Source organism: Schistocerca nitens, chromosome 5 (genome assembly GCF_023898315.1).
Source record: "Schistocerca nitens isolate TAMUIC-IGC-003100 chromosome 5, iqSchNite1.1, whole genome shotgun sequence".
NCBI classification, from domain to species: Eukaryota; Metazoa; Arthropoda; class Insecta; order Orthoptera; family Acrididae; genus Schistocerca; species Schistocerca nitens.
Genome location: NC_064618.1, coordinates 429,702,549 through 429,728,150, shown reverse-complemented (window position 1 = coordinate 429,728,150; position 25,602 = coordinate 429,702,549). Strand labels below are relative to the sequence as shown.

At 42.6% G+C, this 25,602-nt stretch overlaps 1 protein-coding gene across 1 annotated transcript in view; it reads left to right on the top strand.

Annotated features, from left to right (window-relative positions):
* The window catches only part of LOC126260507 (nephrin-like), an 871,736-nt gene that overhangs the window by 797,745 nt on the left and 48,389 nt on the right, over nucleotides 1-25,602 (top strand). Inside the window, exons 12-13 of the mRNA XM_049957838.1 lie at nucleotides 11,294-11,590; nucleotides 21,610-21,831. Of these exons, the coding sequence (XP_049813795.1) occupies nucleotides 11,294-11,590; nucleotides 21,610-21,831 (519 nt within the window). The remainder of the gene's footprint in view (nucleotides 1-11,293; nucleotides 11,591-21,609; nucleotides 21,832-25,602) is intronic.

Here is a 25,602-nt window from a genome sequence, read left to right as displayed (position 1 = left end):
TATAATTGTAAATTGGATTTTTAATCATGTATTATTTATGGTTAATCCTGTAAATAATGGGTATCATTGAATAACACCTCCTATAATTGCGAATACTGCTCCTATGGATAACACATAATGAAAGTGTATTTCTTCCACTTGTACCGAATGTGCCTGTAACGTTAGTTGCAGTCTGTGGGATTCATGTACCACCGTAATGAAGACAAAGGCTAAGCAAGGAAGCAACTGGTCCCACCTAGAATGATCTTTAGGGTGGCATGCTATGAGGGCGAAACAAAAATTTCGGATTATCTGTTCCGCAAATGAAGGGTTAGAGAATAAGGGGTGGGATTGGGGGTGGGGAGGGGTATGCGGAATCCTCCTTTCCAAACAGAAACCACGGAACAGTCTTGTCGTGACTGCTGCAGAATTACCAGATACTAAATATTATGGTTGCCTGAAGATACCAAACAAGGACTTGCTAGAAGATAGCAAACAAGGACTGTGAAGAACCTGTAGTGCCTTGCGCGGTTGTATCAAGGCTCAGAAATAACCAGCAAATCCGGTAAAGGCATCCACATAAACGAGAATGAACCGCTTCCCGACTCGCGACCATGGCAGAGGGTTTACTTTATCTACGTACAACCTTCGCACAGATGATGTCACCTACCCATAAGCTAGCAACCCATGTTGTGTATTCGTCCTCGGTTTACTCACTGCACACGCCTTGCAAGACTGTACCCATTCCCTTATTTCCTTGTCCAAGCCCAGTCAGACCAAATTTTCGTGAATATTTAACACAATTTTAAAAAGTTCTAAATGTCCTCCGACTGGCTCCTCGTAATATTTACAGATTAAGGATACTAATTCTGGGGGTGAAAGTTTTGTCCCGTTTACTTCCTTGTCTGGATAGCACAAAATATTTCCTTTCAAGTTGTAGGGCTCCACATTTTTTCCCGCCTTTATCTTCACCTTAATTTCCTTTAACTTTACATAGGTGTCTTCATGTCACAAAAAGAGTCAGTCGAGCGTCAATGAATTCCGTTTCATGCTGACTACTGCCTTGAATGGTCCAGTCAAAAATGGTCTCCTCCCCAAGCATACGACTAAGTCTTTTACCAACAAATTATCCCTGCTGTATATATAATGCACTCTAAACTGAATGACAGAGATCCGATGCGCCATCCAACGATCCGCGCTCTCCGCCTTCATCATCCCAGTACCAAGCTCAGGACCTGGTTGTTTCGCGCAAAAGTGGAAAATGCTCCAGATATACACGAAATTTCCGTTGTTAACACCTCGTAAAGTGAATATTTAGTCTCTAGCCGCGACAAACTACGGGAGCCTTTCCCTAATAGTTTTCTCTCGGACGGATGTTTTTGTAACAGAACAGCTGCAGCACCTGACAGATGCGCATATTTTTGAACTACTACTTCGTTAGAAAAATCAGGTGTCGCCAGAAATGGTGCTATTGTTAACGCCTTCTTAATATCGTCGAAAGTGGCTTGCTAGGAATTATGCAGTTCACATTTATTTCCTTTCTTTCGTAATTCGTACCATCTGGGCGAAGTTAGATACGAACTTCCGAAAAAAAATAATCATGCCAGTGAATCTTACCACAGTCTTAGGACTCCCAGGTGACGGCGAACTGTGGATAGCCTCAGTGAGACTTTGATCAAAAGTAGCTCAAACCCCCCCCCCCCCCCTTCACCCAACGCTTACTGGCAGAATCTTTCCTCAACGTGTTCAACAAGCTACATGCTCAGAAAAATTCTCACTAAATATAACCAAGGTGTACTGGTAGTGCTAAACAAAGTCAATTTTAATATTTGGAAAAATACACTACTGGCCATTAAAACTGCTGCACCAAGAAGAAATGAAGATGGTAAACGGGTATTCATTGGACAGGTATATTATACTACAACTGATATCTGATTACTTTTTCACGTAATTTGAGTTCCCAGAAAAACCGCCACTGGCCGTAATAACGGCCTTCATAAACCTGAGCATTGAGTCAAACAGAGCTTGGATGGCGTGTACATGTACAGCTGCCCAAGCAGCTTCAACATGATACCACAGTTTATCAAGAATAGTGAGTGGCGTATTGTGACGAGCCAGTTTTCAACTGGTCAGAGATCTGGAGAATGTGCTGGCCAGAGCAGCAGTCGAACTTTCTCTGTATCCAGAAAGGCCCATACAGTACCTGGAACATGCGGTCTTGCATTATCCTGCTGAAATGTAGGGCTTCGCAGGGATCGAATGAAGCGTAGAGCCACGGGTCGTAACACATCTGAAATGTAATTTCCACTGTTCAAAGTGCCGTCAGTGCGAAGAAGAGGTGACCGAGACGTGTAACCAATGGCACCCCATACCATCGATGACGAATACACGCTTTCAATGTGCGTGTCGCGATGTCGCCAGACACGGATGCGACCATCATGATGCTGTAATCATAATCTGGATTCATCCGAAAAAATGACGTTTTTCCATTCGTGCACCCAGGTTCATCGTTGAGTACATCATCGCAGGTGCTCCTATCTGTGATGCAGCGTCAAGGGTAACTGCAGCCATGGTCTCCGAGCTGATAGTCCATGCTGCTGCAAACGTCGTCGAACTGTTCGTGCAGATGGATGTTGTCTTGCAAACGTCCCCATCTATTGACTCAGGGATCGAGACGTGGCTGCACGGTCCGTTACAGCCATGTGGATAAGATTCCTGTCATCTCGACTGCTAGTGATACGAGGCCTTTGGAATCCAGCACGGCGTTCCGTATTACCCGCCTGAACCCACCGCTTCCATATTCTGCTAACAGTCATTGGATCTCGACCAACGCGAGCAGAAATGTCGCGATACGGTAAACAGCAACCGCGATAGGCTACAATCCGACCTTTATCAAAATCGGAAACGTGATGGTACGCATTTCTCCTCCTTACAAGAGGCATCACAACGACGTTTCACCAGGCAACGCCGGTCAACTGCTGTTTGTGTATGAGAAATCGGTTGGAAACTTTCCTTAGGTCAGAACATTGTAGGTGCCGCCACCGGCGCCACCCTTGTGTGAATGCTCTGAAAAGCTAATCATTTGCATATCACAGCATCTTCTGCCTGTCGGTTAAATTTCGCGTCTGTAGCACGTCATCTTTGTGGTGTAGCAATTTTAATACGCAACAATGTAGTAACCGGGAGACAGGAAAATACCACCGCTCGAGAGTCCGAATTGAACACCGTTAAACTTTTGGAGATTGTAATCGGTTGCAACGGCTTTGATCGTTTTAATGTCCTCTGACAGGAAAATGTGGTAATAAACATGGTTGAGATCTAAGATACTCTAGAGTTTCACCTTACGAAACTAGGAGAAAAACGAATCCAAATCGGTATTGAAATGGACTGCAAAAGTCCCAAGTCCCCCATCATAGAGCTTAAAACATGGCTGATGAGTACGGAGAATGAGGAGGTCTAATGATTCAGTCCTTAACCATTTCCTCAATAACCACTTTGAGCTCTTTCACCCACGAAGGAGAAAGCCTGTATGGTGTATATCTGACAGGAATATTGATAGTAAGTGCGATTTCGTACATGCTGAGTTTTGCAACTCCAGAAAATCCGTTAATGAAATCCGGATATGCCCGACCAGCGCGCCATAATTGAGCGGCCTGGTCAGAAGGCAGATGACTAATATTGTCACACTCTTCTTCCTCGGTTTCTTTGACGATGTGAACCTACGCCGATACTATATGACTGTAGATACACATCTTATAAATTCTCTCTCTAGAGAAACGGAATGAAACTTGGCGTTCCTCCCAATTAATAATCCTATCAAATTGTTGGATAAAATCAGTTCTAAGAATGGCAGAAACGACTGATTCACACTCTACCTTCAACTTACTCTTCCATCTAGGGCTGAAATTAGAGGTGAAGCACGTGAGAAGCTACTGCGCAGTAAACAGAGAGCGGTAGTCCGATTGACAGGAGACTTGCCAACATACACCAACAGGGCAAAGAGGATCGAGAGTGCTGTGAGCTGTGATCTGTTTGTCTGTTCGTTCAAATGGTTCAAATGGTTGAAAATGGCTCTGAGCACTATGGTACTTAACATGTGAGGTCATCAGTCCCCTAGAACTTAGAACTACTTAAACCTAACTAACCTAAGGACATCACACACATCCATGCTCGAGGGAGGATTCGAACCTGCGGCCGCAGAGGTCGCGCGGTTCCAGACTGTAGCACCTAGAACCACTCGGCCACACTGGCCGGCTTGTCTGTTTGTCAAGTTACCTGATCCTTTACTTGGGTTCTACGAGAGAAAAGAAAACTGGCGGTCAGCAGTCAGGTACATTATTTATTGCAGTTCCTACTTGAACTTCAGGAACAAGGTTAAAATTGTGGTTAGAGAGGACAACAGTTTTTTAAGATGGTATAGCTAAAGTGTGTATCGTAGTTAACGGATTATGTCAAAATGTGACAAATTCTGAGCTTATTAGTGAATTTCCCGAACTCATGCATTTTACCAGAGTAGGCCACCATGCAGCCACCAACATCCCAGCTCAAGGGAGGAAACCACACGACGATTGACACTCGTGATACAACTCTTACCTAATTAACGACAGGGTGCTTCCCTTGTCAAGTATGGCACACACACTGGCTCTTCGCTCTGACTAAGAGAAATAAGTAGAACAGGGGCCGTAGGTGAACCCTTTATCTAATTACACACTGGGCGTCTGCTCGCTGTAAACTAGCCCCTATTCCTAGTCTGTAGTCAGTAAGAAATCTCCTTCTTTGTCTAGTTACCTGGACTATCCATTTTAAAGTGTTGTGGACGTCCAGAGCTAAAACACATATACGGCATCCCATGCGCAGGAAGGCAGCCCCTTCTACCTACCCCAAATGCCTTCCATTCCTGTGTCCCACTCTCTGCCATTCTCTTCATACTCGCAGAACGGACAGCGTCCACCTGCCGTAATACGGCTTGAAAATCCGCGAATGACTGCAGTCTAGTCACTGTGATCTTGACTTATCTTCCATACTTATGCCTTCGAGAATTTTACTAATAACTTCTCCTTCACTGTACGACAGACACATTACCTTTACAGTATGCCTGATATCTCCGAATACATCATCTGCAAACTGCACCCTATTTTGAAACTTCCTGGCAGATTACAACTGTGTGCCGGACCGACACTCGAACTCGGGACCTTTGCCTTTCGCGGGCAAGTGCTCTGCCAAATGAGCTACCCAAGCACGACTCACGCCCCGTCCTCATAGCTATACTTCTGCCAGTACCTCGTCTCCTACTTTCTACACTTTACACAAGCTCTCCTGCAAACCTTGCAGAACTAGCACTCCTGAAAGAAAGGATATTGCAGAGACATGGGTTAGCCACAGCCTAGGGAATGTTTCCAGAATAAGATTCTCACTCTGCAGCGGAGTGTGCACTGATATGAAACTGGCAGAAGTAAAGCTGTGAGGACGGGGCGTGAGTCGTGCTTGGGTAGCTCAGTTGGCAGAGCACTTGACCGCGAAAGGCAAAGGTCCCGAGTTCGAGTCTCGGTCCGGCACACAGTTTTAATCTGCCAGGAAATTTCATATCAGCGCACACTCCGCTGCAGAGTGAGAATCTCATTCTGCACCCTATTTTGTTGCTCCCGCGAGTAGTACTTTCTTACTAATTCCTGCAGTGCCTGCAGGGTATTAATTGCTTAAACAAATACGCCCTAAAATTCACTAAGGCTATACTGTACCACTCTAGTTGTGTTGACATAATCCGTTAACTGCCATGTACACTTTGAATATAAAACTTAAAAATCTGTCGTCCTCTCAAACCACAATTTTCGCCTTCTTCCTGCAACTCAACTAGGAACCGCGATAAATAATGTATCTGGGCTCTGTCCACCGACAGTTTTTTTTGCTCTTGTAGCAAACCAGGTAAATGATTAGAAAGCTTGGCAAACAAAACACAGCACTCTCTGTTTGCTGTGCCCTCTTGCTGTTTGTCGACAACTCTCCTATCAATCTGACTACCGTACTCAGCTTTCTGTGCAGTAGTTTCCATGTCCTTCACATCTAATTTCTCCCCTAGATTCGATGCAGACATTTTCCAATACGCTTCGCGGGGGCAGAAGCTTGTTCCTGTAGCTGGTCTACCTTTTTATAGAAATGCTCAGTAATTTTAATGTAATACAAATAAAATGTAGAAGAAACTATCAGCCTCGATTGCGGTAGTGAAACCAACCTTTACCGAGGTATCAGCCGAAATAATTGAGCCTTCTTCAGAAGATATACCTGAATCTAATGTCAAGCTTACCAAAAACGTCACACAAATTCATTTTACAGTCTGAATTTTATTGAAACACAATTGCCACAATTATAAGAACAACAGTTTAAAGGCAGTGAATAAGCGGAATGACGACTTTACAAAAAGCCTTGAAATTAAATTTAATGATGAAGCTCAATGGCCACTTTACCAATATTTGAGTTAGATCGCGACACAGCAGGCATTATAATAAGATGAATAATTAGAAATCAGTAATTAGGTGCCGAGGAGGCGCTCGTCGCGACCGTCGCGAAATCCGAACGGGCTGCGGAATGGTGTCGTGTACAGCACGGCACAATCGCATCATAACGCTTTCTTCTACTTTAGAAGCTACATTCTTATATTTATGTTCGTATATTTCTATTCCCATATTTCCTGGGGTTTTGTTTACAACATCTTCAGACAGCGCGGTTTTCCGATCCTTCTCAGATATTTCTCTATTTTCTCCATCTAATGTATGTATGTATAATATCTTCTCCCTAGTAGTCCAACCTACATTCCGCCAACAAAATTGAACATCTGTCCATTCTTGACCGGGAACTTTTCCCTAGTGTCCTTACACTCATTGTTATATCACATTTTATTAACTTACATGCTTCAGCATACTTATTACCTCCTATTTTCGATTTATATTCCTACGCAGCCTCTCCCGATGTTCATTCGTCTCCATCCTGATATTCATTTCAACCTGCTCTCTGATATTGGCATCAATGTCTCTTGGTTCTGACTACTTTTCATTTAAGAATTTCATGTACGTTTTTTTTCTTTTCCTGAATCGTCTTCAGATGAATGGAAAACTTGGCGATGGACTGATTTAGAAAGCACGCTAAAAATGACCGCTGTGAGCAGGTCTACTTTTTGCTTTAAAAAGTGACACGGTCCCCAAATGAAAATGTCTCCGCTACAACATGATCTATTTTATTATGATTCATCAACTACGAAAACTACGTCCACCTCGCTTTCCTTCTAGAAGAAAATAAGTGTGTCATCACTTAGTAATCTGAAATTATGGTGGCATCGGGACAAGTGGAGGGGATGTCTTCTCACATCATTTCCTATGACTGAAGTTCCAAAGAAGATACTAATTTTATTCTCGTTCTATAGCGGTTCAAATCACCCTGATCACTTCACAGAACGTCTGTGGACGTGATTTTCACTGACGATTCAGCCACGCGGAGAAGCTTTTATTAAACGAGAAATTAGTATAGTGCTTGAAGATGGAAGCGACTGTCGGTATTAAACTGGAGTCGATTCCGACTTAACAGAAATATGCTTCCCTGGGTACTGCTGCAGATAGTAACTATCAGGGTCGGGTTAGCCCATCAGAAGAACTGCCGACGGAACCGTCACTACGTATTTTTTTCTGAGCAGTTTTAGGCAATGCAATTTCCCTTCCCCTGTCGGGTGGCAGCTGGATTTTTGTGATATTTGTTCCAGTTGCTTGGAGTGTGGATACATTTCACTAAATCAAATCCCGATTTGAGAATGATGTATTCTGTGATATGTAGAATTCTTCAACATTCTTACCAATTCCTAGACATACTATTGTATCTACATTGGAGGTAGTAGACGAACTGAAAGGAATATACTGTTTGTAATGAAATTATCAACCAGACACGTGTTATTTCAATATCTAAGTGTGCTTTCGCTTCCTCTTTTTTTTCTACTTGTATCTATACGTATTATCAGTTTTGTCGGCACACGTATTTTATTAGGTGTCAACGGCGCGGTCCGCTAATTGCGGTAGGAGGTGTACGTTGATCTTATATCAACATCCACATTGCCTGACAGGAATAATCCGACAGGTGCCCATTAATAGCAAGATGAACTGAAAAAGCGGCAACCTAGTTTTCTCTGTCTCTCACCAGAGACAAGCGATATCTGCAACTATACCAAAGCAAGGAGAGTTCTTTGGTGTAACGCCTCCATTTTTAAAGCTCAACTTGTTTTTCTACACACATCAAAAAAGTTTTGTATCACCTCAGTTCCGAGAGTTACGGAACCTTTACAGAAAATGGCAATGGGTATCAACATAAATATCATTTCCGCCCTTTTTATTGCTCATGAAAACCACACATTGCATGTTGTACCACATACATTGAAATCGTCAGAGGTGGTGGTCCAGATTGCTGTACACACTGGTACCTCTAATACCCAGTAGCACGTCCTCTTGGCTTCATGCATGCCTGTATTCGTTGAGGCATACAATCCAGAAGTTCATCAAGGCATTGTTGGTCCACATTGTCCCACTCCTCAACGGCGATTCGGCGTAGGTCCCTCAGAGTGTTTGGTGGGTCACGTCGTCCATAAGAAGCCCTTGTTAAGAGCCCTTCCTGCCACAGAGTAACAATGAGGATGCGATCGAACCACGGCATTGACTGTCGAGGCATGGTTGAACTACAGACTGAACTACAGACAACACGAGCCGTGTACCTCCTTCATGGTGGAATGACTGAAACTGACTGACTGTCGGATCCCCTCCGTCTAATAGGGGCTGCTCATGCTTGGTTGTTTACATCTTTGGGCGGGTTTAATGACATCTCTGAACAGTCAAAGGGACTGTGTCTGTCTATCTTCAGGAGTTCTGAGAACCGGGGTGATGGAAAACTTTTTTTGATGTGTGTATTTATTTTTCATTTCTTTAACTGCATTTTGGAAAATCCAGGACCTGCTGGTTAAATAAAACTTTATTGACTATAGGTTTCGACCATGTGATCAATAGCAGGTATCACAAAATTATTTACAGCAGTCTATACGAGAACATTCTTAATGTGCCATTTAATACAATTCAAGCCATGCTGTTTTACTGCTGTCAGTAGTAAAATTTAATATGCATTACACAGTAGATACATTACTGTAATTGGCTTACACAGTCAGATTCATCATACTGAATGGAGTGTACTCTGAATCTTGACAAGTGCATGAAGGATAGGATACGATTGTTACAGTGTACGATCGTTAATTAACTAAACGGTATATTTAATTGTCAACTCTACGTAGCAGACGTAAAGAGAAACCAATTCTTTAATGTTAGAATACAGTATTAGTGTTGTTGTGCTATACACAGTAAAGTCAGTTAAATATCCTGGCGTAACGTTGCAAAGCGACATGTAAAGGAAGGACCACTTAGCGTCGTTTGTAGGAAAGTCGAATGATCGACCTTGGTTTATTGGGAAAGTTGAAGAAAAGTGTAGCTCATCTATAAAGGAGTCTGCATACAGAGTACTTGTGCGATCCATTGTGGAGTACTGGGAAAGTGTTTTGGATGTTCATTAGATCGAATTAACGGGAGATGTCGAAGCAATTGAAAGGCATGCTGCTAGGGTTGTTACCATTCGGTGCGTCCACAACGCGGGTATTATGGAAGTTGTACGTGAACGCAAATTAAAAATGGTGGAGGAAAGAGAACGCTATTATCACGAAACGATGTTTATGAAATTAAGGGACTGGACATGGGCAACAGAGTGCATAACCATTCTATTGTTGTCAAAATAGTCAGTCCCAAAATTAAAAGGAAAATTAAGACGGCAGCTTTATTTAACTGTTCTACTCGTACACACTCTTCTCCCAGTTGAACGCTCATACAACCATGCGAAACTGCCAGAGAACTCCTCCTTTAGCACTTTTTTCAATGCGGGCGTCACACTGGCTTCAGTGTCGGTTATGTTTTCGAAGCGTTGACTCTTTTTATGAATTTCTGCACTTTGTCGTTTTGTGGTAGGTTCATATTAATAAAAGGAAGGCTCGTAAGATGCAATAATTTAATTCAGTAAAGAGTTGTCCATATTTCGCATTTTAGCAATTCGCACCAGTCATCCATGCGTCATGATCTGTGTTCGGGAGTCAAGGTGTGCGGGAAAATTTTTTGACACACTTTTCTGTTCTTCAGAACGTTCTGGAGAATATCTCGATTTAGAGATGATTCTCCATTGGTGTTTCTGACAAACTGCAACCTTACGTCCAGCGATTAACGCTGTTAGGAAACAACTTATTGATCCAGTCTGTTGTGTATAGTTCTAGCTGCCACCGTAGTCACTACGCTGTCGTCGTTTGGACGGCTTGAATGAAATCAGTCTCGAAATTGTTTGTACGGGCGAAGTACATCTCGCATAAAGACCGTGAGGAAAAGATCAGGGAAATGAGGGGTAGCACTAAAGCATTTTAATAGTGGTTCATCTCAAGATCCATTTGCAAGAGGAACAGGAGACGGTGTGACTAGCAGCTCGCATGGTTCCCTCCTCGATGCACCATATGGTGACTTGTGGATGTGGATAAAGACGTAAATGTGGATCGCATTTTATTATTGCCAAGAATGAGGCTAGATATCATCTACTTTACGGTGTATGACGACAGCCAAAACCGTTGCAGGATAAAGATTTATTGAAATTCTTGACCACGGTTTCGGTATATCTAAATATACCTTAATCAGAAGTAAAATACACTAAAATCATATCCTGCAATGGAGATTCATAAAACAATTGTGCCAAAGGCGTCGTCAGTAGTTAAAACGTCATCTCCATTTATACAACATAATTATGGACAGAGGGTCGATGCGAACACAGCTTAGCATCAGTACTTCGCCAATGAACTAACGTGAAGCGGGTGTGAAAACCCTAGGCAGTATATGATTTGAGTGTATTTTCCTTCTGATGAAGGAATATTTAGATATACCGAAACTGTGGTCAAGAATTTTAATAAATTTTTATCCTGCAACTGTTTAGGCTGTCATCATTTACCGTGAAGAATTTCAACAGTTTCAGCCATGTTTAAAATCTTGAAATCATCTACTTTGCTTGTCGCCACAGCAAATATTTTGCCATGTTGGGTACTGTAAACGATTTTTCGATGCCTGATGATGGTAACACGTTCGAAGGTGGTAAGTAACGATTTATTTCATCAGCGGCCCATCATGGTTTTGAAATCGACTATTTGTCCTAACGAGCTGTGAGAAACCAATTGCTCGAACCGTACTATCTCTTCTGTAACTGATGTCTTTCGTTTCAGGCAAACCGGATCCTCCCAGCAACTGCACGTTGATGAACCAGACGTCGACGTCGCTGCAGCTGGAGTGCCTGGAGGGCTTCGACGGCGGGCAGCCTCAGACTTTCGAACTGCTGGTGGAGGACGCGGTGTCGGGCCGCCGCCTGGCCAACCTGTCGTCCCGCTGGCCGGCGTTCGGCGTGGCGGGCCTGCCTGCCGGCCAGGAGCTGCGGCTCACCGTCGTCGCCGTCAACAGTCGCGGCCGCTCCGCGCCCGTCGCCCTCGACACCTTCACGCTCAAGGCCGCAGAGCTACGCACAGGTACTGTCGCCAGTGTAAGATTACCTGTTCCTGTAGGATTATCCGCCCATCCGTGGAATTTGAATGTGCAAGCTCCTTGTAAGCTCCAGGTATGAGACAGGCTGGGTCCCTTCACTCTTGTCGAAGAATTGTAGGTCTGAATGAGGAGACTGAACGTATGAAGATGGTGTGGTGTAAGTGCGAAAGGAGGACGAGTATATTAGTGTTTAACATCCAGTCGACGATGAGGTCATTAGACACGAAACACAACTTCGGATGAGGGGCGGATGGGGAACGAAATCGGCCGTGCCCTTTCAAAGGAACCATCGCGCCATATGTCTGAAGTGAATTAGGGAAATCACGAGAAACCTAAATCAGGAAAACCGGATACGGGTTTGAACCGTCATCCTCCCGAATGCTGGTCCAGTATGCTAACAACTGCGGCACATCGCTCAGTAAGTGCGAATGGGTTCAGGGTAGACTGAGAAGGAAAATGTTAGAAACAAAACTGGGAAGTGGTGGGTATGTGCGGGAATTTGATCTTGAGTTTATTTATCATGGTATCCAAGATGCAAATTACGGCACGAGGAAAAGTTCAGGAGCCTTCTTCGTAGCTGATGGATTAATGTTGGATGATGCGCAAGATATTTTGGAGTGTCTTATACATATGAGTGTTTGGAAGCGGAGAAGATTTGTCGCATTGTGGAAAATTCCGATTTAGAGGAACCCGAATTTCCTATGCATATGTGATGGCAGGGAGCTTTCATTAGACAATTTCATGGACCATATGGTCTTGTCTAAGACCCACAACGAAATCATAGAACATGGCCGACACTTCATGTGCGGCTATGTCAGACGGCTACGCAGGAAAGTGGCTTCTGGGAGAGACGAAACCACCTCTGTTAATCTGTAGCACTTGCCACATAATGTCCATGCGTACCGCACTATCATCTTTAACACCTGCCTCGACCAGTTCACTAGTTAGCTTTTGCTGCAAAATATCTAAGATGTTTCAGGAGGAATGGCAAATATTTTAGTAGGTGGTAGTATAGATTATTTCGAATGAAGCATTCCATATAACACGTGTCTAATTTTGTTAGTTACAGAGATACCGCTGCTAGAAAGTAACTGAAACTCTCAATCACTGAATGTGTTAAGCTAAGGCAAATGATTCACCTCAGAGTTGATTTTCATAAATTCCACCTCCGACTTTAAAGCACTTTCGAATTTGCTTGACAGCACATGCATAGTTCTTCTGAGGTCATTTTGGTGTTCTTTTACTAAGGCAACACTGATCATGATCTGAATGATCGATTCATCCGTATATCTTTCCTTCTCTTGTAGCCTTCGATTTACAATCCACCCCACGGATACAAATCAAAAGATATAAGTTCAGGGAACCTCGATGGCCAACTAACAAGACAATTTTTGTCAATCTATTTCCAGGGGTTGTTAGGTTCAGATTAGTGTCACCTGATGACTAGAATATGCAGGAACCACGTTATGCTGAGAAAATAAACCCATCATTGTAGCAAAAGCAACGTCTCGAAACGTTTGCGAAAGATCCTTTTCAATAAAGTCTAGGTGACGTGGGCATACAAGACAGTGCCGTAATAAAATAACACAATCAACTGATACCGCATCACGCATTTACAGAGCAGCATTCTTTAGAATTTGTCTACATAGAGAAACGTCGATTTTAGTCGCACAATCGAAGTGAATTACAAATTTTGTTACGAGTAAAATTAGTTTGCCTAAGTTAACATTATTAATCGGATTACTCGGCCATTTTAAATCATCTAACAAGGAAATTCCAATCGTTTTCGTCCATCTTCTTTTATAAGGGGTTGAATCTGTTGTAAATATTAGGACAAAGACCATATGTGCCTAACGTCCGCAATATTCTTGTATGATAAATTTCGATTTCTGTAGAAATTATATGTAAGCTTCTGAAAGAATAATGTCTTCTATCTCGTCCACACTTAATTAATTTGTACGTTCAGAGCAAATTCGTCTGCTATTCACTGCACATACGAACATAGTTTACTGTAAACACGATTAACCAATTTGAAAAAAAATTTGGATACGTAAGGCACACATAACCAACATAGAAGAATTGGTCTGAAATCTATTAGAGATAAAAGAAATCGTCTTCTATTGTCACCATCGTCAATATTCAATATTCCTCCTCGAACATAGTATTTCGTTGTAGGAGTCATGAGATACAGAGATGTATTTGGTGATATGTTAAATGGAACAGTAGCAAACTATATACTAGGATCCGTGAGAACACTTCATGAATGTGTTTCCAGAAATTAACGGTTTTCATGATATTGCCATTAATTCATGCTACAAATGCTAACAAATTGTTGTGGGTGATTTGATCTTCGTCTAATGACTGGCGTGATGCAGCCTCCCACAGCAGTCTGTCGTGCGAAAACCTCTTTGCCTCTGCAAAACATATGCAACCTACTTAAGTTTGAACCAGCTTATTGGCATTCCTTTGCAATTATCTTCCCCATTACAAAGCTGGCTATTCCGTAACATCTTAGGATGTGTCATGTCAAAAGATCCCTTCTGTAACTCAGGTTATGTCATAAATTTAATTTCTCTCCAGTTCAGTTTAACACCTCCTCATTAACTATCCGATATTTTGTCATCAGCATTCTGACCAGTTTGAGGCACCACAACCCGACTGCCTCTCCTATCTCAACCTCTTAGTCTCTCAGTAGCACGTAGACCCATTCAGTTATTTAGGGAACATGTTATACTTTCGGTCTTCCGCTGCATTTCTGTCACTTTAAACTCCCTGTAGTACCATAGGGTCTATTCCCAGGCCGGACGGTGTGGCCGTGCGGTTCTAGGCGCTTCAGTCTGGAACCGCGCGACCGCTACTGTCGCAGGTTCGAATCTTGCCTCGGGCATGGATGTGTGTGATGTCCTTAAGTTAGTTAGGTATAGGTAGTTCTAAGTTCTAGGGTACTGATGACCTCTGATGTTAAGTCCCATAGTTCTCAGAGCCATTTGAACCATTTCTATTCCCCGAAGTCGCTACTCACACCCTATCATCTTATCCTTTCTTACAATTTATCCTGATGTCCATGATTGATTTCCGTGCAGTTCTGTATTCCATTTGCACAGTCTCTTAAACTTCATCCTTTTTTGCGGGGGAACTCCTCCTTGTATTATCTTGATCTCTTTTGGTATCCTCCTAGCTTCGTACACCATACGGAGTTTTGCTTCAAAAGTGCAGAACTCCATGACTTCCTCTACTTCGTAATTGATGTTAAGCACATTACCAGTCTCCGATTCTCCTTTATCCACTATCAGACCGATTCTCCAAGGTTTACAAGCCCAGGGGTGTATGTTGAATAAAATTAATCCTTAAGTGACCTAATTTTGAGTAAAATCAAAGCAACTCCTTGAGACAACCTCACAGGGTTTGTCGATCCTAGAATTTGATACTAAGACAAAATTAGAGTAATTACACAGCATGTAGCAACATTGAAATAACCATTTTTCCTTCATATGTGCGTGAAACTGGGAATTATTTGCTCTAATAAGTGGTACAACAGCAACGCGGGGTAGCCGCATGGTCAGGGGGTCTTGTCACGGACCGGGTGGCTGCCCCCGTCGCAGGTTCGAATCCTCCCTCGGGCATGGGGATTAAGTAGTGCCTAAGCTTAGTGATTGATGACCTTAGCAGTTTGGTCCCATGAGACCTTACCACAAATTTCCAATGAGTGGTACAACAGGAAATATTCTTTGCCTGAGTGGTTTACAGAGTATGTATATGTATATGAACGCAAATTAAATTAGTTGTCTTTTTGGAAAAAGCCTTGCTAAATGTTGTCGAAACGTCCAAATTAGTCGAGGACTGCTAATACTGTATTCGTAGCAATACTCGCGTCTCAGTCCAGCCTCATTCCTTGAGAGTTATTTTATACAAATGAGTAGAAATTTTCTCAATTTTTCCGAGGAAGCTAAGTAGCATACCTTATGTATCGCCAACATGGGGTAACACAGGCATAATTAACTGTTTAAAAGGAGTCATTTTGCACATCAAGTAGTAAAATCTCTATCGAATTGTTGTATCGGACGTTCATGGCTCTCACTAAATTTTCAGAGGAGCCTCTCGGAATGTGCTAATACATTATGTATGGCTATCAAAAAGATATGTCAGACAACTTCTGCATCAGCACTGGTGCACCTTATATTCTGACTGGCATATGTTTGAGATGGTCACACATTGCGTTGCTGCAATAAATTTTGCTTGCTCGAGAATTTTATGTTTGTCGAAATCTCGGTGAATTATGTTTCCAATGGATAAAAAAAGGAATTGGAACATCATGTAATAAGAAGAGAAAAATGCACAAAATGGTCGAAATCAGCGACATTGTGTAACTGATTTTATATTATAGTTTTTCTCCACCGAGAAGAGTTATAAAAGAATCTAGAAGGTAACGTGTAAAGTCGGAAAGTAATACGTTCTCAAAGAAAACCAAAACAAATCTAGAAAAGGAACTGGGAAATATGTGAAGAAACTAGGTCATTAAGTGACCAAAGATAATAATCAAATGACTCATGGCAGCAAACATGAGGCAGCTAGCGTTAACAACTAAGTCCTCAACATACTAATAGATTCGGCGTAGTGAGCGCAAAAGGAAGCCCATACCACTATTCACTAAAATCAGGAGCACATAAGTTCAGTGAATTTACTATTAGTCTATTCCCTGAGAAATCATGAAAATAATTAATAATTACAAAACTAAAATTCACAAAAAAATGGCTCTGAGCACTATGGGACTCAACTGCTGAGGTCATTAGTCCCCTAGAACTTAGAACTAGTTAAACCTAACTAACCTAAGGACATCACAAACATCCATGCCCGAGGCAGGATTCGAACCTGCGACCGTAGCGGTCTTGCGGTTCCAGACTGCAGGGCCTTTAACCGCACGGCCACTTCGGCCGGCCTAAAATTCACATGTAGTTAATGAAAGTTAGAAAAGAAATTAAAAGTGTATCATTGCGACACAGTTATTGTACTCATCTACAAATGTAAGTTATCTTTCCTAACAGAGTAACGTCAAGCCATTGTTACTTCTCACTTAATGGAAGACATCGGAACATCTGTTAGAAAACATCAACCTGTTTCTCTGTTAATGTGTGTCTCAAAAGGTTTGGAAAAAGTAATATACTTAGAAAAGCTTGCTCATTTCTGAAACTATGATGTTGTGATCAGTAAGTAGCTCCCCAATGAAGATGCAGTGAAACGTTTCTGCTATCCTTTAATACAATACCTGAATGACAGAGACTTACAGGGAGATTTTGTGACCTGTTTAATCCATAAGATTGGGGAAGTATACCATCTCACTTAAGGAACGTAAACATCATGGCCTTTGAGGTAAAGTGGTTCATACCATATTTAACTAACAAGAATCAAAAGGTCATACTGGGTAGCGTATGCAGAACACAAAATACTACTAGTTTGCAGAGTATAATTTTGGGTCTAACCTTATTCTTTATTTTCTTAATCACCTTCTCGTGTTCACAGATAAAAGAGAAACAGTTCTGTTTGATGATGTAAGCAACATAATCCGGCTCAGCAAAAATGTAACAATAGATGGAACAACAAAAGGACAAATCAGAAAATCTATGTATCGGTTCTTCATAAATTATCAATAACTTCACGTATAAAAAATTCAGATCACTGGGTTCAGTATATGGAAGAACGCATCATCGTCATCAATAATAATAGGGACAGAAGGCAGGAGTACACGAAAGTGTCTTAAAAATTATTTTATTTGAATTCTGAACAGACATTGGACTGAAAACCACATATTACAGGTCTTCTATACATCTTTAATTCAGTAAAATCTTTTTTTCGTGATATTACTGATTTTATTTTTAAAACGCTGAGAACACTGGCTTACTTTGTACACTCATATTCTATAAGGTCAGCATCGTCAGTATTGTCGTTAGCCATTTGGCATCTACACCTGGATAAAGGCCTGCATTAAGCCATTTCATGCATTGAAGTCTTTATCTATACAAAGCTATATTGCTCCTGCTTATTTTTAAAGCTATCTACGAACCATCATTTAGGGCTTTGTTCCATTATTTCCTTATTTCACGGAACCCAAAAAGAGTCCTACCTTCTACTCGTTTGAGTAAACAGTTAGATCAACTAAATTTCCACTATGATACCATGATGTCTTCATCCTGTACTCCCTAATCCATTTTCTTTTCTCGCCTTGTGTCTAGTAGTTTCCAGCATACATTTTTTAATTTCCAGCTAAGTAATTCTCAAACGTGAATGGTGTCTGCATGGTCACACAAAAGCGAGAAATAAGCATAATATGTGGCGTTCAGTTACAGTCATTTTCTAGGGACCTACTCAAAGAGCTGCTCATAGTAACTGTACCTTCACACTACGAGGGTTGGAACTTTAATAATGGCAACTATTTATTTACAGCTCGTACAAAATAGATACGTGTTTCAAAGTTGTACCGACCTTCGATGTGGTCAGCAGCATTGTGTACAACCCGTTGCCAGCGATATGGAAGTCCTAGGATACTCTTATCAGTGCCAGTTGTATTGACACTTAGAGCGGCGCGGCCATTGCCCGACGAATTTGTAGCAGCTCTGAAGCGAATACCGTGAAGAGTTTCCTTCAGTTTAGAAATCGATTTGAACTTAGGAGGGCTTAAGGTAGGGGAGTGCAGTAGGTCGTACAGCACTTAGCAGCCCCATCAGTCAAACAGATCAGTAACAGCTTGCACTGTACGTGCTTGAGCATGGTCCTGCAAAATGTTGGTCATGTCCTGCAGAAAGTGTCATCACTTCTGCCTCTATGCTGTTCAATTTTGGAACACAACCTACGATCAGCTTAGAGACAGAAGTGATGACAGTTTCTGCAGGACCTGACCATAAGTAATCTGCCGGCCGCTGTGACCGAGCAGTTCTAGGAGCTTCAGTCCGGAACCGCGCTGCTGCAACGGTCGCAGTTTCGAATCCTGTCCCGGGCATGGTTGTATGTGATAGATTAGTTAGATTTAAGTAGTTCTAAGTTCTAGGGGACTGATGACCTCAGATGTTAAGTCCCATAGTGCTCAGAGCCATTTGAACCATAAGTAATCTATCAAAATTTGAGAAAGGTCGTGATGTCCATACCTGCCGCACTAGAGTAAAAAATAACCTTCATTACACTTTATTAAAGCTGTAGTGACTCATAAAGGAATTTACTATATGGCAATAAAAAGCTTTAGTCATTTGCCCAGTAACGTAATATGTTTGGCAAGTAGGAAAGCAAGATTTAAAATTAACCTGACAGTATTTCTACTGAACAGGTCTTTCAGTTCCACGGACGAAAATTTATGTGAAAATCGTGGTCTGGAACCTTTAGTTACATAAAAGCCCGGTGTCTGTTCTTTTCGACATGTATGAAAGAAGAGACACTACGCAGAATGCGCAGCTGTGATGCATGTTTTTAAATTTAAGGTGTAGGGGCCAAAGCAAAGGGAAAGGAGAGGACTATTGATGACAGCTGCATCGGGACTTCATGCGAAATCAGCAGCGACGAGTGCAAAAGTGCGTTTGACCGGAATTCAAAGCCGGCATCGTCTCTTGTTTATCGGACAGTTGCGTTAGCCACTGTGCCACTCGGACAGAGGCGTTGTCGCACCAGCACGGGCTATGGTGGCACGCCTCTCGGCTGATGCACACTCTCACAAAGCGTCACCTATCGGCAGTCCCCGTACATGTCCTCCACGCTCGCTAATTCGACATTCCCGCAGGAGGTCGGATGTACTTGTGCATCTACACTGAAACTAGCGGATTCATTGCCCATCCAGGCCAGTCAGTTACAGGAATGCAAGGTGTCAGTGCGGATGCGTAATTGCGTTCGACCTCCTGTGGGAATCCCGAAGTAGCGAGCATGGACGACATGACCGCACTGCAGATAGGTGGCGCTAGGTGGGAGTGTTGATTAGAGAGCCTGTATAGGGAGAGAGTGGTCATCGTACGATACGGCGGCCATTTTTCTGCCAAACTGCGGGCGGGGCTTTTGAATGGCCTCTAGTGGAGTAGTGGAGTACACACTCACCGAATCAAAAGCACAAGACAATATGGCGAAATCATTCGTTAAATGCCTTTGTTTATAAAAATAATGTGTTATAATAATTTTCACACAGGCAATTTATAGGTCTGTATTCAAATTTAACTATGTATATTGCAAGTTGTTTTATATGTAGTAAAAAGCAAAATCGACTTACTTCGCATAGATAAGAGTACTTGGTTGGTTTCCACAAGGCACCTGTTTGATTTATGTCAGCCCTGTTGACTGCTACAGCCCACTCCTTTCGTCTTTCTTCATTGCGTGGATATGCTAACATGCGAAATCCACCTTCGCCTCTATTGAAACAACCAAATGCAGCACAACCTGGCATCGTTTACGAACGTCTGCATATGTCTACAGATGTCAAAAACAATACTGTACAGTTACTAACGTGACTACTTCAAACATGTAGGCCTACCGACTTGATCACAAAACGCCTCATTATTTCAAGTCGTATTTAAGAACACAAACGCTAATTACGTACTAAAAACGATATACAACTGAATCGAACATGCATGCACAACGCATAACAAGTCTGTCAATAATTCAAATACCTTTTATTCGTTTCCAAAAGTCCTCTAAACTTCAATTCAACTCAAAAGCACGGCGAGCCTAGGAAGCGAGAGAGACGTTTGGCGCCATTTTTCTGCCAAAGCTAATCAACCAATCACGGGCAATTTCACGTATGGCCACTCTCTCTCTATACAGGCTCTCTAGTGTGGATCGGCCGAGAGAGGTGACGAGACAGTCCGCGCAGCTGAGATGACTATTCTGTTCTGGTGAGGCAGTGGCTAACGCAACTATCTAGTAAGCAGGAGATACCAGTTCGGCACACATTTTCACTCGTCACAGCTGATTCCGCATAAAGTGCCGATGTAGATGCCGTCAATAGTTCAATTTCCTTTCCTTTGTCCCCCCTCTACCTTCAATTTAAATAACATTTGGTTGTAATTGTAGCTGAGTTACTAGACCTGGAAAGAGCTCATTAATGTTAATACAAATCATGTTAAAGTTAAATATGTATTCGTGTCCTGTAAACTAAGTAGTTCTGCCACCATTTCGATAAAAAAAGTTGGTCAAATGATTTTTGAATGTGTAACTAGCTGCCTAACATGAATAGTTCAAATGTTCAAACGTGTGTGAAAGCTTATGGGACTTAACTTAAAATTAAGCTTAAACAGTACTTAACCCAAATAATCCTAAGGACAAACACACACACCCATGCCCGAGGGAGGATTTGATCCTCCGACGGGACCAGCCGCACAGTCCATGGCTGCAGGGCCTGAAACCGCTCGGCTAATCCAGCGCGGCTAACATGAACAGTCCATGTCTCACTGCCACGAGACAAAGCTGGTAATACTGATCGTCTAATTGCCTTTGAAACACATTGGTAGGCCTAATTTGGCTTTTTACAACAAAATTTTGTTTTCCTACAGGACATTTACTGTTGTACGTACTTCTTATGCTTGTACTTGGAACTGTAGCATGTATTAAAATAGTACAGTCCTTGACGAAAAAGTAATATAGGCTGCCACTGATCGACGATGTCAGTGCTCTTCATGTGGCAGTCACGGATGCTGGATATGATGCTGATTATCTGTCCTGTCTGCACAAGCGTGGCTGTTAGAATGGCAGACAGACGATTCTGTAGCATGAGGCCGATGCCAGGGCTTTCTGATATGTTGGAACCGTTGCTGGTGGCCGTGCTGCGGATCGACTGCCTAGCCCACCTGCATCTAGGAACACAGAATACAGCTTATCATAGGACAGGCTAATGCATGATGCAGGAGATGGAGAAGGCACAGACTATGCAGCTGGTATTGGCTGGATGCTGCTGCTGAAGGCCGTACTGCTAGGCACATGTTCCATGTGCCCAGATGTTGGTACTGGGCTGGGTGTACGGCGTTGCTGGGCCCTGCTGCAGGTCGCCGGTCGTCGCTGGAGCTGACGCCGGTGCTGGCGGCGCTGCTGGCGCTGGTGCTGGTGCTGCTGCTCCTCGCCGTGCTGTCTGCCGCCTGCGCCGTCTACCTGCGCGTCCAGAGGTCCAGAGACCGCGCCGCGGCCAGGCCAAAGGACCTCGCCGTCAAGGACAAGCGCCTGCTCGACAAGGACGACAAAAACCCTGACGTCGTTCCCTCCGCCAGTGGTAAGCCATGCTCCTCTTCTCAGAGTAACCCAACTCAAAAATAACGTGATCCCATTATTTGTTGACCCTATGACCTTTTGAGGAGTGGGAACGCCATCAGAGCGAACTGATCTTAGAAAACATCAAGTCACATAATTACTTCCACTCGTTACATATGAAGACCTTGCTAGGGGAATGAGCTGTGAATGAATAGCACAGTGGTGGGGAGGAGACCAACCCACATCACTGTCACAGCATACTGGATTATATTTTTTGTGATTTCACTACAGTACTACACAAGAATAATGGGTATTGTTAAAAGCTAATGCTGATTCCTTCAGATATACTTGAGAAATACAATCTACCCACTAATGGATTTCGCCGTGACGTAAATTGATATTCTACGCTCCCTCTCATAATCGATAAAACAAATGCATGGTATATTACGTCACGTATTTCCTGCAATATGCATTCACAAATCAATATATACATATCAAAAAAGTTTTGTATCACCCCGGTTCCCAGAACTACTGAAGATAGCCGTTGACTTTGGATATTGTATCACAGACACAATCCGTTTGACTGTTGAGAGATGTCAGTAACCCTGCTCAAAGATGTAAACAACCATGCATAAGCAGCGCATATTAGACGGAGCGGATCCGACAGCCGATCAGCTCCAGTCATTCCAACAGGAACGAGGTACACGGCTCATGTTATCTGTAGTTCAACCATGTCTAGACGGTCAATACCGCGGTTAGATCGCGCCCACACTCTTACTATGTACCAGGAACGGCTCTCAACAAGGAAAGTGTCGAGGCGTCTCGAAGTGAATCAAAGCGATGTTGTTCGGACATGGAGGAGATACTGAAAGACGGGAACTGTCGATGACATGCCTCGCTCAGGCCACCCAAAGGCTGCTACTTAATAGGATGACCGCTACCTACGGATTATGGCTCGGAGGTATCCTGACAGCCACGCCACCATGTTGAATAATGCTTTCCATGCAATCTCAGGACGTCGTGTTACGAATCAAATTATGCGCAATACGCTGTATCATGCGCAACTTCACTCCCGACGTCCATGGCGAGGTCCACCTTTGCAACCGCGACAACATGCGTACTTGTCGTATGATTTTGGAGGCATGTAACAGTACCAAATTCTGTTGGTATGCGTAACAGCGAATAAACAGCGCATAGAGACAGAACTGCTTCACCAATTGTTGTAGTCCTCTTTCTCTGCCCGCCATTACTGAAGTGCCATCATATGTTTGACTAACCACTTCTCCTTCCACATTCCATTCTTTCAATACTGCATGAATAATGTCTGACAAACCTTCAGCAGTTTTATCTCCAGAAACATCGTAAAATCCAACGAATCTTTCCTCAATTTTGTCTGCATTGCAGTACCTGAATATTATATTCATTTGACTCTTGCATGACACTTCTAATGTTTCATCAGCCTGAATCGAAATGAAATTGCAGTTGTGAATTTCATATTTTATTTCCTCATTAACTGTCAGAGTTATCATTTTTTCTAATACATCATTCTGTATATCTGGAGAAGTTCCTTTAAAGGTTGAAGATGATGACACATGGTCTCGGATTAACTGCTCTCCTTCAGCTGATAAATCCACCAATTCCATATAGCTACCTTTGTTGCTGGAGGATTCGTCTTCTCGATGACCGCGAAAAGATAGTTCTTATTTACAAAAAAATACATTTGCCTGAATAAGACGAGTCAATACTCTCCTGTTTGATGCAACTTGTTAGTTCTGTTTTATTGCTGTCAGACGAGCGGCTTCAGAAAGGGTGTGTTCAATGCTACTTTTGCCCGATAACTGAAATTATTCTTCGTTCTGTGGTAGACTTTTGTATTTGATGCTTTTGTGCATCCTTGTCAAAGTTCCTTATTGTGCAAATGCCCTCATTGCACCATTCCTTTTCACCACCAAACAGAAGACATATATAACAATATAACCTGTCATTAACTGCATTCGCAGTCAGTCACGCATACTTCTTGTACGAGGCTGTCTGAAAAGTGCGTTTTTGTTTGGCTTCACTTAAAACTACGCTGAGTATAGGAGTAGGTCGTTGTCCTTCAAATCTCACTTTTTTCCATACGTTAATGTAGAATAAGGCGTTTTTAACAAAAATTCTGTAAGGTGTTCAGTTGCTGGCTCACTCATGTTGGCGAAACAACGAAAATATGCACTAAAGTCACACAAGAATGACTATGAACACAAACCGCGGGACTGTTCACTTCCGTGTTAGAAGCCAGCATAGAAGCGGCAGAGAATAGTCTCGATACCTGCTAGCAAGTGCAGCGCACGGGCGTTCGTAGAAGAGGGGAAGTGGAGGGGAGCCGAGAATGCCACGAAAGCGCAGGCGCACACAGCCAGCTAAGGGAAGGGATGCAGAGACTGAGAGCAGTCGAGTCTCAGGTAGGCAGATACACGAATTCTCAGATTGCGGCGCGGGCTACAAAACTGATACCTTCGCACATTTAGAGCTCTTAGTAGAAAGATGTTTATATTTTTGGTGAATTACTATTGCATCTTTTTTAAGTACGAATACTGGGGAGGCTAAGTCTCGAAGTCTCCCCTCACGCTACGCCACTGGTGGCCAGCATGTTCTCCAGACATGAACACTATCAAACATGCCTGGGATAGATTGAAAAGGGATCTTTATGGACGACGTGATCCACCAACCACACTGAGGGATCAACGCCGAATCGCCGTTGTGGAGTGGGACAATCTGGACCAACAGAGGCCTGATGAACTTGTGGATAGTATGCTACGACGAATACTGGACATGGTATTAGAGATACCGGTTCGTACAGCAATCTGGACAGCCACCTCAGAAGGTCTTGCAGAATGGTGATAGAACACGCAATGTTTGGTTTTCATGAGCAACAAAAGGGCTGAAATAATGTTTATGTTGATCTCTCTTCCAATTTTCTGTACACGTTCCGTAACTCTAGGAACGGAGGTGGTGCAATACTTTTTGATGTTTCTATTAAACATAAGGTTAATTTTATGTTTGTTGGATTCTTACATGTTGTATAGAATATTGTAACGGTTCTGTAAGCGAAATGACGTCGAACGAGTCTGTTTACATGATACATATACATCATTAATTTTAACATTAATGAACTTTTTTTTTGCAGTTCTGCTAATGAAACTGCACTAAAGATCTAGTGTTCACTACATACAATATTGCAGTGACTATGTTATTACGAATTACGATGCAATGTTCCTTTGGAAATACATGCATGTCCAAAGGAACATTGTATAGTAATACGGAATAACAGAGGTACTGCAATATCGTATTTATCCGCCGATACTAGGCCAGCGACTTTAGCACAAAATGTCTCGCCTGTATTGGAATACATACAGGGTGAGTCACCTAACGTTACCGCTGGATATATTTCGTAAACCACATCAAATACTGACGAACCGATTCCACAGACCGAACGTGAGGAGAGGGGCTAGTGAAATTGTTTAATACAAACCATACAAAAATGCACGGAAGTATGTTTTTTAACTCAAACCTACGTTTTTTAAATGGAACCACGTTAGTTTTGTTAGCACATCTGAGCATATAAACAAATACGTAATCAGTGCCGTTTGTCGCATTGTAAAATGTTAATTACATCCGGAGATATTGCAACCTAAAGTTGACGCTTGAGTACCACTCCGCCGCTGTTCGATCGTGTGTATCGGAGAGTACCGAATTACGTAGGGATCCAGAGGGAACGGTGATGGACCTTAGGTACAGAAGAGACTGGAACAGC